This window comes from Pseudorca crassidens, chromosome 13, assembly GCF_039906515.1.
Source record: "Pseudorca crassidens isolate mPseCra1 chromosome 13, mPseCra1.hap1, whole genome shotgun sequence".
Classification (NCBI taxonomy): domain Eukaryota; kingdom Metazoa; phylum Chordata; class Mammalia; order Artiodactyla; family Delphinidae; genus Pseudorca; species Pseudorca crassidens.
In genome coordinates this window covers 32474890-32491066 of record NC_090308.1, presented here as the reverse complement: position 1 = coordinate 32491066, position 16177 = coordinate 32474890, and the positions used below count along the sequence as shown (strand labels likewise).

Genomic DNA, 16177 nt, shown 5'->3' with positions numbered 1-16177 from the left:
AGCACTGAATAAATATAAAATATAACTTCTCTTAAAGCCTTTATGTTTTAATCATAAAAATTAAATTATTTTCTCACTGCTACAAATGATAAGCTAGTTATAATAAGAGGGCCAGATCAAACATTCTGAAATAGGTTTCACTAAAGGATATGTGTTTCCTAGGTCACAGTCAAATAATTGAGCACCAGCCATCGTTTCCAGATTTCTCCTCATCAGAACTAAATAAATGGACTTGAGTCATCAGCTTTCAGGATAGTTCTTAAAATAAAACATGTTCCCATTCAAACAATTAAAATGAGAAAATATTAAGCACTATAGTACACAGTAAATTAGAAATAACATGTTAATGTTTCAACATTTTAATGATAATGAGTATCTAGTTTTCAAAATCTCATTGTCAATGCTATCTGAAAGAGGAAACAATGTTAAGCAGTTCATGTCTGTCGTAGAATCAATACTGGTTAAATGACGTACTTTAGTTTTCAAAGCTACCAGTTTTGATACCCATAGGGTCATTTGTGATTATGTTCTGCTAAAGGGGTTTGAGAACTCAGTCAGCTAAAAAAATTGTAATTGAGTAGATGGCAGCTGCCCCTTTTGATGAATGGCAAGCACTAATCCAGATCCTCTGGCCATTTTGTGGTGGACACGACGCGGCACAGACGATTTTGTAAGTTATTGGAGACGTTATGATGTTTGAATGAAACCATCTCCACTACCTCAGGTGACTCGCAGAGGACCAAGTGATCACCGTGTATCAGGTGCCACCCCCCTGCTCCACAAGAAAGGGAGCAAGCGTGGCGTCAGCTTTGGGGACAAGGACTGCATTCAAGCTCCCTGGGGTTCATAAACTGATCTCAAAACCATACTGTTTCTATAGTAACAGTGGCAAAAAGAAAGCAGTCCTGTTTGTGGATGAAAAATTGTCTTCCTTCTTTCTAAATGTGGGAGACAAGTTACATGTGGATAGCAATCTATTCCACCAGCCCTGAGAACGAATTGAAATCTAAACACTCAGAATGCCGTGAGGTTGGGAGTCAGACCTCATTCCCAGAAGCTAGCTGTCTGTTTGTGAATACAAGGGAGAGGGATTTTATTGACACTCTTTATTTCCTGATGGGATTTGTGAGTTAGAAGCCCAGTGCCAGCACAACTGTTCCTTTCAGCATTGCAGATCTGCTTTGCAGAGACTGCTATGTTACTATCTCCACTTGCCACATCATCTAACAAGCAAAAATGGTAAATGATTAAAAAGCTATTTCCAGCTGCTTTAAATACTCTTTTTAAGAAAATACTGAGTCTTAACTTCTCAGGTAAGATCTCAGAGCGGATGAATACGCAGTTCTGTCAGGGAACTAAGCTAAGTCATAGATGAGACTCTTCTTTAATCTTCAATGACCATTTGCTATTGCAGGCCTATTATGCGATATTCCTGAACAAGGGTCGTCTGGAAGTGCATCTCTCCACAGGGGCACGAACAATGAGGAAAATTGCCGTCAAACCAGAGCCGAGTCTGTTTCACGACGGGAGAGAACATTCTGTTCATGTAGAGAGAACTAGAGGGTAACAATAGTCCTAACGACTGACTGTACTGTCATAACTAACGCGAACTCCTTTGCTCGCCTTAGTCCTTTACTGGACCTTTGTGTGTATGGACATACGATGCATTGCAAAACTATCAAGTAGTTTAATTTCATCTTCTTTATATTTCATACTTCGGGAACCTCATTTCCCTTGACCCTTAGGAGTTTTGTTCGTAACGTTTTTATGCTGGGTGGTTCTCCTCTCCACCTTTGGGAAAACCAAATGCATCTTCTGAAGCGTAGATGAGAAAACTCCCTCCTCACCTCTCAAATACTCTCTCCTCAAGTAGGGCATGCGCGTGGTGAAACGCACAGAACAGCTCCGCTGGAGCCGCCAGCCTTTGACAGCTGCTGTTTCATTCAGGTTCCAAAGCAGTTATGGCGGCTGCTTAAAAATCTGTCACAGATACAGAGCGCGGCCTGCGGCTGCAGGACCCACGGAGCACGGTTCTGCGCATGCCTCGTCCCCGGCCCTTACCCCCGCACCCGCCGCCAAGGTGTGCTGGGTCCCTGCGGGATGGCTCCGTGAGGGAACAGAGTTGAGAGAGGGAAGGAAGAAGGCTGCTGTCCTGCCATCCGTGCACGGTGGCTGCCTTTCTGCTGATCCACCAGAGCACCTGCTTCCCAGCCCTGAGTCAGGGAATTGCTTATTAGTGTTATAAGCTGATTTCTCATTTCTTCAGAATGCTACAGTACTTCATACTTACTTTATTGGGGAAGTCATTTGGTTTTTTTTCCATAAAAATGTTGTATGACAACTCAGAGAGGTAATGAACTTAGAACAATTAGAGAAAAAGAAAACAGAAACCCAGAGACTTCAGACCTCCAGACCCACAATCCATTTTATTAGACTGAAGAAATAGAAGAGAACTGGAAAGCAAATCTGATTAAACCTCAAAACACAGAGAATACTTTTAAACACAACAACAGTATGAATGTGTAGCAAAAGTTCAAGTAAGCAGATGTTATTCTGTACTTAAAGACCTCCATTTTCTAATCATCCTCTTATGTGGATAACAGTTTAAATAAGTAATAAGAATGCCTTTTCTTCTACGTAAGTGATGAAGCTCTCCTTGGTTCATGTTTTTCTATTATATAGAGCATTAGGTTGTGGGATGAATTGATACTAAGCCTTCTTGCAGATATCTTCTAACTGAGATGTTTAGAAACCATGATTAAGACAAATGAGGGATCAGTATTTGGACTAACTAAGAACTTTTACTAATCTTATAGGCACATATTGCAGTCATGGTCTCTGAAGAGAAATGCAAACTGAATTTTCTCATTTGGATCTTAGGGAATGCTCTAGAATACTGATTTTACATGTCTTCTAGACTAGATTTCAGGTCCTTTGCCAAATGTTAGTCCTTCTCATTGTAGGAAAGACTTTCTAAAGTCTTTAAATTTTAAATAACTTCAAGAAGCAAATGCAGATCTGACAAATATAGTTGACAAAAAAAATCACCCAAATATGTTATTTTGTAGAGAAAGAATTCTGACATTCTCAAGTGCATTATGATGTTATGCTAAGGTGTCCTTTTAACAGGTGTGTCTCTTCAAGAAGGGTATTTTATTATGCCAGCTTCACAGCTGTTGGCCATCAATCCAACCTTTATTTGATTAAGCTCAGTGTATAGTGCATCCCCTGAAAACTGGTCATTCAGTTAATTGGCCATATAAACAAACAGTTTTACTATTCACTGTTAATTAAAGGATAATGTATTGGACATATTAGTGGGTTGTCACTGCAGTCTGTGGCAAAGCAAGAACTCATTTGCACCATAATGTCTCATTCAGCACTCTGAGGTCAAAAAACAATCATCACCTATCCTTTAGGCGAGCACTTCAATTAGCTGATTAACTAGAGATCACTAATGACCCTAAGAACATCTCCCAGAAACATATTTTAATGCTTCACATCAATTCTATGGCATGCTGTGTGTCAAATACTAAACAAAGATTATGTCCTTTAGTCATTCTAAATGTATGTGAGATCTGTATTAATATCATCACAGATGAGGATATATTAACTAATTTGCCAAAAATCACATAGGTAGTAAATAACAGAGGCAGGACTTAAACCCAGATATACTTGACTTTAACACCCCCATCTGTGCTCACCCGCTATTTATTCTTACCCTTTTTGTGACCTCAGAGATTTGTATTACTTCATGTTGATTATGATACTCCTGTTAACTTGGAAATATTTGCTTTCTTCCAACACTATTTAGACCATAAATGTCAACTGTTATTTCTTTTCTTAAAACTCTGGATAAGATGGCAATTTTAATACCATTAATACCACCTCATAATAGAGAGGCAAACTTTTCAATATTACTCTTGCCCTTTTCTCTCCCTCTGCCTCTCTTTACCCGTGCTCCCACATTCTCTCTCCTTTTCTACCCCTTCCTCTGCAAAAATTCCACTCCCTTCACTTTGGTATCTAATTTCCTAGTACTCCAGTGACCTCTGCCTTTTATAACTGCTTGGCCCTCTGATCTTCCACCTGGAGTCCACCTCAGTGGCCAGTAGTTCTAACTGGACGAAAACAGTAAACCCTAAGAGCCTGGAGTAGACGTTTAGGCAAGTAGGTATTCTCCTACGTGAAAGCATTCTACACACAGGTACAGAATTAGGCTAAAGACCACACAGTTGTAGCGAATATTTCAGGAGTAACTTGAGGTTTCCAGAAAGGGATCATGGTTTGGACAGTGCAACCCAAATATTTCTTTCTTACCATCAACTTAAAAAATTTCAGATTTTGTTTCTCATGTAAACTGCAAATATCAGGGCACTTCTCTTAATATCTTTTACCATGTACGCAGTTCATTTGGTGGTGGTTTGAAAAAAATCTTAGATCAATATTCCATACAAATAAATAGAATTTAAGTAATAAAATATTTAATTATAAAACTTCAAGAATCAACTATTGAAATTTTAAGGAAATTCAGCTGACCTATCACAATACTAATAGTAATGTAATGATTCTTATAATGCTTTTTGCACATAGTAGGTCCACAGTAAAGTTTTTGAATAAATACTTTTTAAAAAGGAAATGCACCAGAATCAGAGAGGACATGTAGGTAATATCCCTATTTACAAAGAACTAAATAAATGACCTAGATTTGATGCTCCTAGGATGTAAAATACAAACTGGATTCAGCTATAGTCTTCTAGCAATGCCCTTATTAAGTAATACAGACTCAGCGCAATGCCTTAGTTAATGCTTTCCATGGTTCGAAATAGGTGTTCTTATCCTCATTTTATAAATGAATGAAATGAGACTGAGCAAGATTAAGTAACTGGCCCAAGGTCACACAGCTAGTAAGCTTCCATACTAGTGCTTACTTCCAGTCTCTTCCTTCTGAAAGCTCAGGCTCATTCTACATCTCCACCCTATGATCCAGGAAGAAAGGACCATTGCTATGGTCCTTGGCCCAGAGTCTGGCAAAACATCAATGTATCATTTCCCCTATTTTGCCTTTGAAACTAAACCCAACCTGCTCCCTCTACACCTCCTGAATAATGACATTTTGAGCCACAACAATATCTATTTTGTCTTATTCTCTTACATTTGAATTGTCCCAAAGTGGGCCAGTTGTTCAGTGCCATTTCAGAGCATCTGTGCCCTAGTTTATTGTTTCTAATTTGACATGTGGTTTTTCTTCTTTCTAAAATCAAGTAAAATGGCATTTTAGAACTGAGTTTTCCACCTAAGTACTTAGGGTTTTCTCCCCAGATGTGAAATAAGTTTTCAGCAATCCATTCATGATCCTCGGGCTATTGACTAACACTTATGACTAAGAGCCCCATGCTGACTACTGGGACTAAAGTTTAAAACCTGCTTCTAGAACAAAAGAGAAAATGCCTTTGGTCATTTTCATCAGCAGAATTCTTTGTCTCCTGATTCTGTGCCCCAGGATCCACAGAGTGAATAAGTAGCATGAGGTGTTCAATTAGTAATGTGTGAGTTCTCTCTCATAAGCAAATTAGGGAAATCAATGAAACAGCCACTAAGGAAAATCATTGCCGAGAACAGTTAGCATGGTACTCTGGCCTGCCTCTTCTATTCAAAAGCCAGCAGCTATGTTCTTTATAAAACATCCTGTAAGTGTGTGCTGTTGATTCCTGCAATCTAAGCTCTGGGAGTACAGTTTGTTCCCTAGCAAGGAGATAAGAGCTAGCACAAAGCAAGAAAGAAAGAGCGAAACAAAACGTGACCCCATGCTGTGCTAAACCGACTGAACCTCCTGCGTTTAGACATTACTACCCCTTACAGAAGCCTCTGCTCCACAGGCTCACGTGTAAGGCCGCTGTTGTCAACCACCACCAGAGGCTAGTGTTGCAGCTGCACCATTGCCTTGTTTCCAGAAACTCTCAAGGAGAGTTTACAAGGGAGGCAGAGGGATGAGATCCTGAGAAACAGTACTGTGTGCTTAGTGTCGAATCCCTAATCGTCAAACTTGGCTGCCTTAGAAGCTTCAGGAAGGAGGGGTGCGGGGTGGCAGGAAAGAGTTGGATTTCTGGTTGTGTTGGACGTTGTGTGTTTTATACTTGTTTATTTTCAATGTTTTATCAGCATCTTTACTGTTCAAGTGGATGAAGACAGAAGGCATGTGCAAAATCTGACAGTAGAACAGGCGATAGAAGTTAAAAAGCTTTTCGTCGGGGGTGCTCCACCTGAATTTCAACCTTCCCCGCTCAGAAATATTCCTCCTTTTGAAGGCTGCATATGGAACCTCGTTATAAACTCTGTGTAAGTGAATCTCCTTGTTACTAATTTTTTTTTTTTTTTGGTATGAGCATCACTGTTGCATCTACACTATCTAAAACCATAGGGGGAAGGAAACAGTGAAGATCTTCAGGTTAGATTTTTTTTTTTTTAATTGCACTGATGACCTTTAAAATGGGAAAGGGGAAATTTGATGTCATGGTAAGGAAGCAGGACAATGAAAAATAGGAGAAAGTATTGAATTTTAATTATATTCCCATAGCCCTATGGACTTTGCACAGCCTGTATCCTTCAAAAATGCAGACATCGGTCGCTGTGCCCATCAGAAACCACCTGAGGATGAAGATGGAGCAGTTCCAGCTGAAACAGTTATCCAGCCAGAGCCAGTTCCCACCCCAGCCGTACCTGCACCCACCCCAGTTCTGGCATATGTAAGTGTTTGTATCCCGTTGCTTTCTCATTTTAACGCTGTGTTTTTAGTCATTTTCAGAATGAAGGTTATTCAGGATATCTAGTATACTCTACTGCTAGAATTAGAGGAAGGGTCACTGTAAGGAACGGCACCAAGAAACGGAGGAGAGCTTAAACAAGCTTTATTTGGGAATGCTCCTGGGCGAGGTTCACTGGTCCGAGAGAAAGGGGCCAGAGAAGTCACGCCCGAATGCGGGCGCGAACAAAATTTATAGGGGTGGACGCAGGGGAGGCGCTTGCTGTATGAAGCAGCCCTTTTTTGGTAATCTCTCGGGTGTTGTGGCAATGTCAGGTGTCGGTTACATCAGGCTCAGAGCCGTTGGTTCCGCCCCTCGGGGAGCGGGAAGACCGGGGCCGAGTGGTGTGGCAATGTCAGGTGTCGGTTGCATCAGCCACTTTGGCGGGGTTCCGTCTGGCTCCCTGGGCCCTTCCCCGGACCTGCTGGCCTTACAGTCACCTGTCTATGAAAACCTTTTCTCCTTACATCTTCCTTGGATTACTTTCTTTTATATATCTATTCTCCTTTAATTTTCCTGTTTATAAAATGGCACATGTTTTCAGTTGAAAAGTTAGCACAGAAATGTCTACAGAATCAAGAATAAAACCCACCTACCATAGCACCACACAGAGGCAACCATATTGATTTTCAGCCCCTTTTATTTGCATTTTGCATAGTAGATCGCATATCATGCATACAATTTGGTATTCTATTTTTTAAAACCAGTAATACATAATTAAAATTGTTTCTAAACATTATGCAAATGTGCGTATCTTATATGATTACACGTATATGTGTTTGTGTGACAGAGAGACACACACAGAATATTTCATAGCACTGGAGGTAGTATATCCTTGATTAGAGCGTGGGTTCCAGAGTCAGCCTGCCTGGGTTCAAATCCCAGCACTCTAACCTACCATCTGTATGAATGTGGGAAAGCTACTTGGCTAATCTATTCCCCAGTTTCCTCATCTGTACAATGAATATACTAACAACACATATATCAGAGTCATTATGAGGATTTTAAAAAATGCTTGTTAAACCCCTAGCATATACTAAGCATTTAGTAAATGGCATAATTACTATACAGTAATGATCATAATGACTGCTTTTTAACAATTTCTATCCAATATTATTGTAATTTTCCCAACAGCTGTGTAAAATATATACCTATATACGATCATCCCATTTTTAGTTGAGTTAATAAGAATTAGCTAGCCTAAGTAATACACCCAGACACGGCCAGTAAGTGACAGGATAGGAATTTTGATCCAGTGGGTCTGATTATACAATCTGGTTCCTTATCACTGCAACACTTTGTGAAGCCAAATAATCATCTTTTAGGAAAACCGGCCATTTATTCCAAGCATCATTTCTTCCTCTGTAAAATGTGGGTATTACACCTACCTTGCCTGCCGATGGGATTATTGTAAGAATCAAATGAGGTAATGCACGTGGAACTTCTTTGAAAAGTGAAGGAAGCACACACACATAGATACTGTGAGGAATCCCTGCATTTACTAAGTAACTATATAGTATGTGTCCAGTATTCTGCCGGGCACTGTATGTCCATTATTTCATTTGATTCTCACAAGCTATTGTTTTATTTATGTTTATTTATATCATTGGACGTATTATTAGCCCCAGTTCACAGAAGAAAATACCTACAATCACACAGCACAGCTAGCAAGTGAAAGGCTGTCAGTCATATGGGGATTAGTTCAAGGAGTTGATTTTCTCCTAAGACCTCACTGAGATCTGCCACGTGGACTGTAGAATGTTTCCTTAGCTCTTTCATAACGTGGCCTTATGCTCGATTTCCCCCAGCAAAGGGAAGGCTAATGATCCTCCCTCCCTTCTGCCTCACGTCCTGTTCTCTAGACTGTTATCCCTCGTGTCTGTTCCCTGGACTCAGGAAAGTGTTTTCAACTGAAGCATTTAAAAACACCATGGTTAAAATAAACGTTTTGGACCTTGGATCCAAATGTCCATTTGGATTCTATAGGAAAGTGGATCCTAAATTCTGAACAACTGACTTAGAATTATAAATTGTAATTAGCAGAAGCCCTAGAGACCAGCTGGTCCAATCTCCATCTTAATACATGAATCTTTTTATATGATACTTGATGTGGACTTACAGCCTTTGCTTGAACATTCCATTGACGAGGATTTTCCAGTGTTATGATGAGGCAGGCTGTAGTCGTTAGAAAGCCATTGGTTATAATGAAGTAAAACTGCATCCCTATCACCTCTACGTAATGACTGTGTTTCTGTAGCCAAACACATTATATCTTCTCTAACAAACACCCCTTCAAGCATTTGAAAACAGCTAAGTGTTCTCCTTTCCCACGCTGAATATTCCATTATCTCAAGCATTCTCCTTAATTAATTTCTAATTCCCATATTCACACTGATAACATTCTTACATTTGAAATATCTCTTTCAAAATATGGCACCTAGAATAGACCATACTACTCAAAGTGGAGTGCCCAGTTCAGAGAACAGCAGAGTTGCTCCTTTCACTGGTCTGTCAGTCACCATATTCTACTAATATACCTGGGAATGTTTTAATGTTTTACACGGATGGATCATGCCATTAGTTCATCATTAGGTACCATGTTCGGTCAACCAAAACCTTGAGGGCCCTTGTATCACCTGAACTTCTCTTGAATCAGGTCCCTCAGCCAGTCCACATTGAATTGGTCTGGTTTATTGGTGAATAACACTGCTGGTCCTCAGTGATCACCTTTCTTTTCTTCGTTATATTTCTAAAACACAAACTTTCTTTTATAGGAGGTCTCAAGCATATCCTTCTGTGGTTTCTAGAGATCACATTTTTTCCCTTTTTCTGAAAACAAAGGTACTTTCCCATCTGGACTGGAGATTTTAACTCATTTACGTTTTCTTATAACCTTCTGTTCTCATTCCAGTTTCCATTTTCTCTCAGCAGTGTATGTTTTAACTTCTCCAAAAAAGAGCATTCCACTTAGTAGATAAGACAAAAGCAAGAGAGAGGTTGAGTAGTGGTCCCGTGCATTGGTACAGAAAGACTCATAGAACATCAGATCTTGCACGTTATAATTATGTATGACTGACTATGTGGTCAAAATTACATATTTTAGAATTTTTCATCTCTATTGGGCTGTACTGTATTTTCAGGGTTTCAGATCATGAAACCATACAGATCTCCTCTTTTAATCTGATTTCTTTCCCTTATCTTCATTCTTTATTTTTCGTGTGTGTGGAGAGAAGTGTCGGCTTTTTAAAGGCTACTTAAAGGTTTGACAATTTATTTCATGACAAATATTTATTAAAAGGCTACTAAATGCAAAGATGAATAAGACATTTATGACATTTATTTTATGAAAAATATTTATTAAGAGCCTACCAGAGAAAGAGAAAGAAAGAGAAACTGAGAGACATATTTGAGAAAGTAGACATTAACATAAATACCACAGTAAGCAAATATGTGTAGAGGTCAGTCAGGATAAATGCCAATATGGGCTGCAAACACAACCTGCTGGCTTCCAAGACTGAAAATTAGAAGCATGGCAGGGGACACCGTTAAACTCCATCCAAACAAAATGGGTAGTGGTACCTAGAAGTGTGAAAACAGGTCCATGAAATGCAAATTTTAATATGCCACCATACTCTTAAAATCTTTCAATTGAAACAAAATGAGGATGACATACTTATGACATTATGTTAAGTAGGGAAAACAGGATATAAAACTCTGTATACTGCATAAGCATGTCTATATCAATAGCTAGAAAAATGCATAAGAAAAGCCTTTCCAAGAAATGCATCAGATGCTAACAGCAGAGGTATATGGTCCAGAGATGATTTTCATCATTTCAAAAAACATTCTTAAATGTGTTTTGCTTTCATAAATGTTTAAAAAGACAAAAGCAGTGGTCTTTCAACCTTGATTCCTCCACAACATCCAGTTATATAGCTGATTTCTTCACTGGGGAAGAGGGACATGGTACGTGATCCCCTCTCAGCTCCTTTGCGTTGAGAGTCACTGAGGAAATAAACTGGGTCTTCTTTAATCCAAGTTATCCACGATGCGGGTCTGCCTGCCTGTCTTGGTATAACCCACCTACCTTTACTCAGTGAACTCAGGGGGGCTCACTGAATAACTTACTGTCCTCTCTAAATGTAAGTAAACTCACTGAAAAATGAGGATAATTATCTACCCTGAGGATTACCATGGACTAAATTATATACACTGTGTGCAAAGCACCCAGCACCATGCCCGGCTCACAGTAACACTCCATCATTCTTCTTCTAAGGGAACTAGTTAGTTTAACCTTTCACACTGTTAGGGTGAGATCAAGCGCTAGGAAAAGGAGGGTGAGCATTCCTTTTTAAACAAACTCCAACACGATATGGTCATTATCTCTCAAGTCTCCTATCATTTTCAATTCTCACCATTTTCTTTTCTTTTTTTAAGATCAGAATTCAGAATTTTAAGAATTAAGACTTACACACTAATTCCAGAAGTGGGAACTACCTATCTATATGTTTTTATTTGTTCTAGCACAGTGGACAGAAACCCTCTCCTATTCTCAGTTCCTTTAGTTTTCTTCTTTATGCCATCGTACCCCTCCCCACCAGCAGCTTACAGCAACAGGACGACATTCACTCTCCTCCAGGGCAATTTAAGAGTATCTTGAGAAAGCCCTGCCCTGTGAAATGGATTATGTCAATCCTATTATTAATACATGCCAGAACATCACAGATCAGAGAGCATATTTTATGCGTATTATCTCATTTGATAGTGTGATACCCTGTCTTCTCTTTATACTTTTTATTCTTCAGCCCATTTAGAGCTGCATAAAACATTTCTACATGTTTGTTTTATTTGTGGCTATTTCTCGTGGAGGACGGGAGGGATTAAGCGTGTGGACTTCTAGTATTACAGAAGATTGTCAAAATGTGACAGGTTCTCAGCAGGTATATACGGCGTTTATACCAAGTCTTTACAACCAGCGTGGCCTGTGTGGATTTGTACACAGTAAGCTGGCTGCATGTTTTTTGTTTTTTTTTTACTTGAAGTTTATTGGAAAGTTGAACTTTGAACTTTAAATTTTAAAACGTGAATAACTAAGAAGAGCAGCCAGGAAGAGTCCCTGTGCTGTTCGGGGCTCTTGGGGAGTTGGGGGAAAGAAGGGAGCAGAGAAGGAAAGAATAGAGCAAAAGAAAGCTCTTCCTCCAGCAGATTGAATGCTGTGATTTTAAAAGCTAAGTACAGTCCCGGCCAAAGGATAAATCAATTGGATACTGATATGTATTTAAAGGGGAAACATACATTTTCCATACTGCAAAGAATTACTGTTCAGGCATTAGTGTGTAAATAGTGCCGCAAATGCCCACTACTTAGCAAAAAAGCTTATGTGCAGGGAGTTAGCAAATGCCCACTACTTAGCAAAAAAGCTTATGTGCAGGGAGTTAAACTCAGTTTCTCAGTAAACAGCTTGAATAGGGATTTTGTATTTCAGAAATATTAAAGTCAGTGCCGTAAAAAGTATCTTCCGCTTAGTATTCATGCTGAAAGAGCATCACAAAGAAGCACCCAACTTCACAGATGTCATGTTAGCCCACATTTGTTAGAGGATTTTTGACTCATGAAAGAAGAAAATGATGCTATTTTAAATTAATTTTGTATCGAAGTATAGTTGAGTTACAATATTACATTATTTTCAGGTGTACAGCATAGTGAACCAGTATTTTTGCAGATTATACTCCAATGATGCAATTTTTATATCATTTATCATTTGGTGCTTTCAAGGACAGAGATGCCAGTTTTGATCAATGCAACTGAAATCTCTACTCTGCACCAATCTAGAGTCAAGGAATGCTTATCCACCAATCATATGCCATCCTGAATCCAGTAACTCATTTCCAAACGTCAGCCAACAATCAGCAGTTGGAAATGACCATGCTTTATTCTGATCTGAAATCAGTTAACAATATGAGGGTGAAAATGTTAAGCTCCATTACTAACCTGCGGCTCTGCCCACTTGCGTAAGCATGGCTATGGGCAGCATGGCTTCCTTCAGAATCCTCTCCAGCTGTGTCCCTGTTCTCAGCAACAGGTGCAGGGCCACATTTAGACTCCCCACCCAAGTCTTGTCTGCCCACATCTTGTCACCTGCCAAGCAGAGACAAATAAGGAGCAAGCACATCCTGCCCTCTATTTTCCCCCATATGTACTTTAAAGAGTCCCCACAAGGTGGCAGGATTGTAACATGCTGAGATTGATGAGCCACTGCTATTTGTATTATTATTTTAACACATTTCAGAGATAAGTGTTTCCAAAATAGCACAGGTCATGTATCACATCCATAAAGACAATGCCTCCCCTCGAGCTCACACTGGCTTGGAGAAGGACGACTCATCTTTCAACAGCCATTCTTTAAAGGTTCCTTAAAATTACCTCATTAGAAGATCCTTCCTCTTAGCTTAGATTTCTATGGGAAGCAGGGTTGAAAATGTCCTTAATGACAAGATCATTTTATTGTCGTGCAAACCTTGGGGCATTTTCTATTCCATCTCACATGGTCACTCTTTAAAATGCTATTAGGGACTTCCCTGGTGGCGCAGTGGTTGAGAGTCCGCCTGCCGATGCAGGGGACATGGGTTCGTGCCCCGGTCCGGAGCGGCTGGGCCTGTGAGCTGTGGCCACTGGGCCTGCGCATCCGGAGCCTGTGCTCCACAACGGGAGAGGCCACAACAGTAAGAGGCCCGTGTACCACAAAAAAAAAAAAAAAAAATGCTATTAGAAGGAAAAGAGCTGCTTGAGTGGCCAGGTGAGGAGCTCCACCCTCTGCGGGGTGTGAGGGACAAGGAAGAAGAGGCACAACAAACAGGCAAACCTGCTGGGAATATCGGGCCTTGTTTCAGATCCACCCAAGGGAAAGTGATGCAAAGCAGACACAATCCATCCCGCCTCCCCTTAACCAAGTGAGAGGAGACATCTAGGCTTGCACCAAAAACATTACCAGATCAGAGACTGTTGGAGAATTGTCTTCCCATTTAAATCCTAAAGTAGATACACAGAAAATCCTCTTACACTGGAACCTCTCTGCCCTCTTTCAACTGCCAGTTTTATAAAGGAAGGTGATAGACAGTTTATTTAAACTGTTTCCATAATATCCATCCCACTGCAAATTGATGACAGTAAATGTCAACTCGGATGTCCTTAAAGAACAATGAACTTACATAACGGCTTTATACTTTGCATTTACCTAATAGAGTGATGCACCTCTTCTATAAAACTGGCCAATCTGAGAACACGGTTTTATTAGCCACTGTTTTCCACCTGCTTCTCAGGATCCACCTGTTGTAAAAGTGAAGCAGAAGCCTCTCCGGGTAACACTGCTCTTCCTGAATTTCAAGTGGGTGTATGTACCATGTAACGCTTCTAAACAGGACCCTTAGGAAGTCAAAGGTTTTTCTAAAACAATGTAAGCAGGGCCTTTTTCATCTAGAAAATCTGATAATGTGTGGCAGAGCCGCTCAGCTCAAGACCAGTGTTGGAAATCACGTGTCCAGTCTACCAGCAAGCAAGGTTAGCATGGTGTTCAGGCCACAACGCCCCAAACATGTAAAGACAAAAGGTCTCCACGACAAATAGCTGCTACCCATAAAAGACCTACTCTTTACAATAGCCACTTTCATAATTTAAAAAATTACGTGAGAAAAGTTGTTTTATATTAACATATATATGTAGCCACTAGACAATGTTAACAAGAACACAGAAATAACCTGCTGGTGGTTTCCTTTTAGGCTATGCATTATAGTTCCCTAATTCCTCCACATCCAGTGACCTTTTCAATCCCTCAGTTTTTCAGAGCTGAGGGTTTTAGAGATATTGTAGCTAAATTCTGCCCCTGATGGACTCCCAGCAGGTTGGATTCTCTTCGAGATTTCTGCAGGCTACTTACGTGTGTTGTGACGGTCCTCTCTACAGGAAATATTGTGAGAGGTTGATAAATGTTCCCAGTTCTATTAATGGCATCATTGAAGGCTGAGACATTAAGCTACCAAGGCCTTTCCATTTGGGCTCTTTTTGCAGTCAGGGTAATAAGAAAGGTGCCACATGTTGATTCCAAGAGAGGTCCATTCAGCTGTATGAATAAGTAGCATGTTCCTGTTCTACCCGCTGGGTTTTTGCATATCTGTGTGAATTTCAGCCACAGTCTGCTCTTTGTAACTGACCATCTCCTGGGAAGCAAGAAGGGAAATACTTCCATAAAGCCCAATTTTACAGCATTTCAAAACACTTAAAGCTTTTTACCTGCTGTGGCAGAGTGCTCCATTTGACTAAGCTCCAGAGAAAAGAGGGCAAGGCTTTTCCTCATCAAGTAAAAATTTCCTGTGCGCTGACGAGTCATCTCCAAGGTACCCCCTGGGGAGAGCATGCCGCATCGAAAGCCTGCCTTGGGCTGTTTGGGAACCTCTGCTGAGTCAGCGGCGCACTGGGGCAGTGGCCCATCCACAGCTATTAAGTGCAGATCTTTAAAAACAGATGTGTTGTTGAGAGCAGGCAGGTTATTTATTTTCTCACGTACTTTGTGTTGTAAAAGACTTCTTAAGCAGCTTGTACTCGGAGCTATTTCTGTGAAAATAGAGACCAAGGAAAGGAATTGTGGTTTTGGTAATTTGAGGAGCCTTGATTAACTATTGAGCTGAGGGTTACAGTAGCCAAGTAAGGTCTACCCAGTCAGGTCTGGCTATGTAATTGGCAGGGCCCAGGGCCAAGTGAAAATGCAGGGTACCTTGTTCAAAAATTATTAAGAATTTCAAAATGGTGACAGCAGAGCATTAAGCTCAGTGACTACACAGGAAGCCTGCCTCTGAAGCTAGCCCTGCAGCGAGCTCTACCTTGTAAGCACCCTAGGAAGTTGATCTTTGAACAGTGGCAGTTGAAATGGTGTATGGCAGGTTACATTAAAAAGTGTGCTGGGTTGCCTAGCAACGGGCTAAGCCTGAATGGGCTGACTTGCAAGTTGAGATACACCAGCTTGAAAGTCTAAATTCATGGAAACCTTCTAGCACCGATAATTTTCAAGAAAAAGTAAGCCGGTGGGAGAGAGAAATGGGGAGGACAAGAAGGACACATTTTTCTACTCTTGTAACCCAGTGGCAAGCTTGTCATTTTCCCTGTTCAATCTTCTAACGATATAACTCTTCATAAATGAAGTAAAAGTGAGAAGGAAATTCCAGTTTGCTCAGAAATATAAATAATAGAGTTCCTTAAAGGATAATGAAAACATGCATTAATCAATGAACATTTTTGAGCACCATTCCTTTGGCAATGCAAAGGTACAGTATAAATAGTAAGTACCTGCTATGTAGTAGAGTACAGCGATGAATAAAAGGCAG

At 40.3% G+C, this 16177-nt stretch overlaps 2 protein-coding genes across 9 annotated transcripts in view; one reads left to right on the top strand and one right to left on the bottom strand.

Annotated features, from left to right (window-relative positions):
* LAMA2 (laminin subunit alpha 2) overlaps nucleotides 1-16177 on the top strand; it is a 591238-nt gene that overhangs the window by 554720 nt on the left and 20341 nt on the right. For both annotated transcript variants that reach the window (XM_067702129.1, XM_067702128.1), the window contains 3 exons: nucleotides 1415-1563; nucleotides 6163-6339; nucleotides 6578-6746. In XM_067702129.1, the coding sequence (XP_067558230.1) occupies nucleotides 1415-1563; nucleotides 6163-6339; nucleotides 6578-6746 (495 nt within the window). The remainder of the gene's footprint in view (nucleotides 1-1414; nucleotides 1564-6162; nucleotides 6340-6577; nucleotides 6747-16177) is intronic.
* ARHGAP18 (Rho GTPase activating protein 18) overlaps nucleotides 10139-16177 on the bottom strand; it is a 199742-nt gene continuing 193703 nt past the window's right edge. For 3 of the 7 annotated variants that reach the window (XM_067702130.1, XM_067702136.1, XM_067702137.1), the window contains exon 20: nucleotides 10139-15410. The gene's annotated coding sequence lies outside the window, so the exon portion shown is untranslated. The remainder of the gene's footprint in view (nucleotides 15411-16177) is intronic. The other 4 variants (XM_067702134.1, XM_067702133.1, XM_067702131.1 and 1 more) reach the window with 4 other exon arrangements.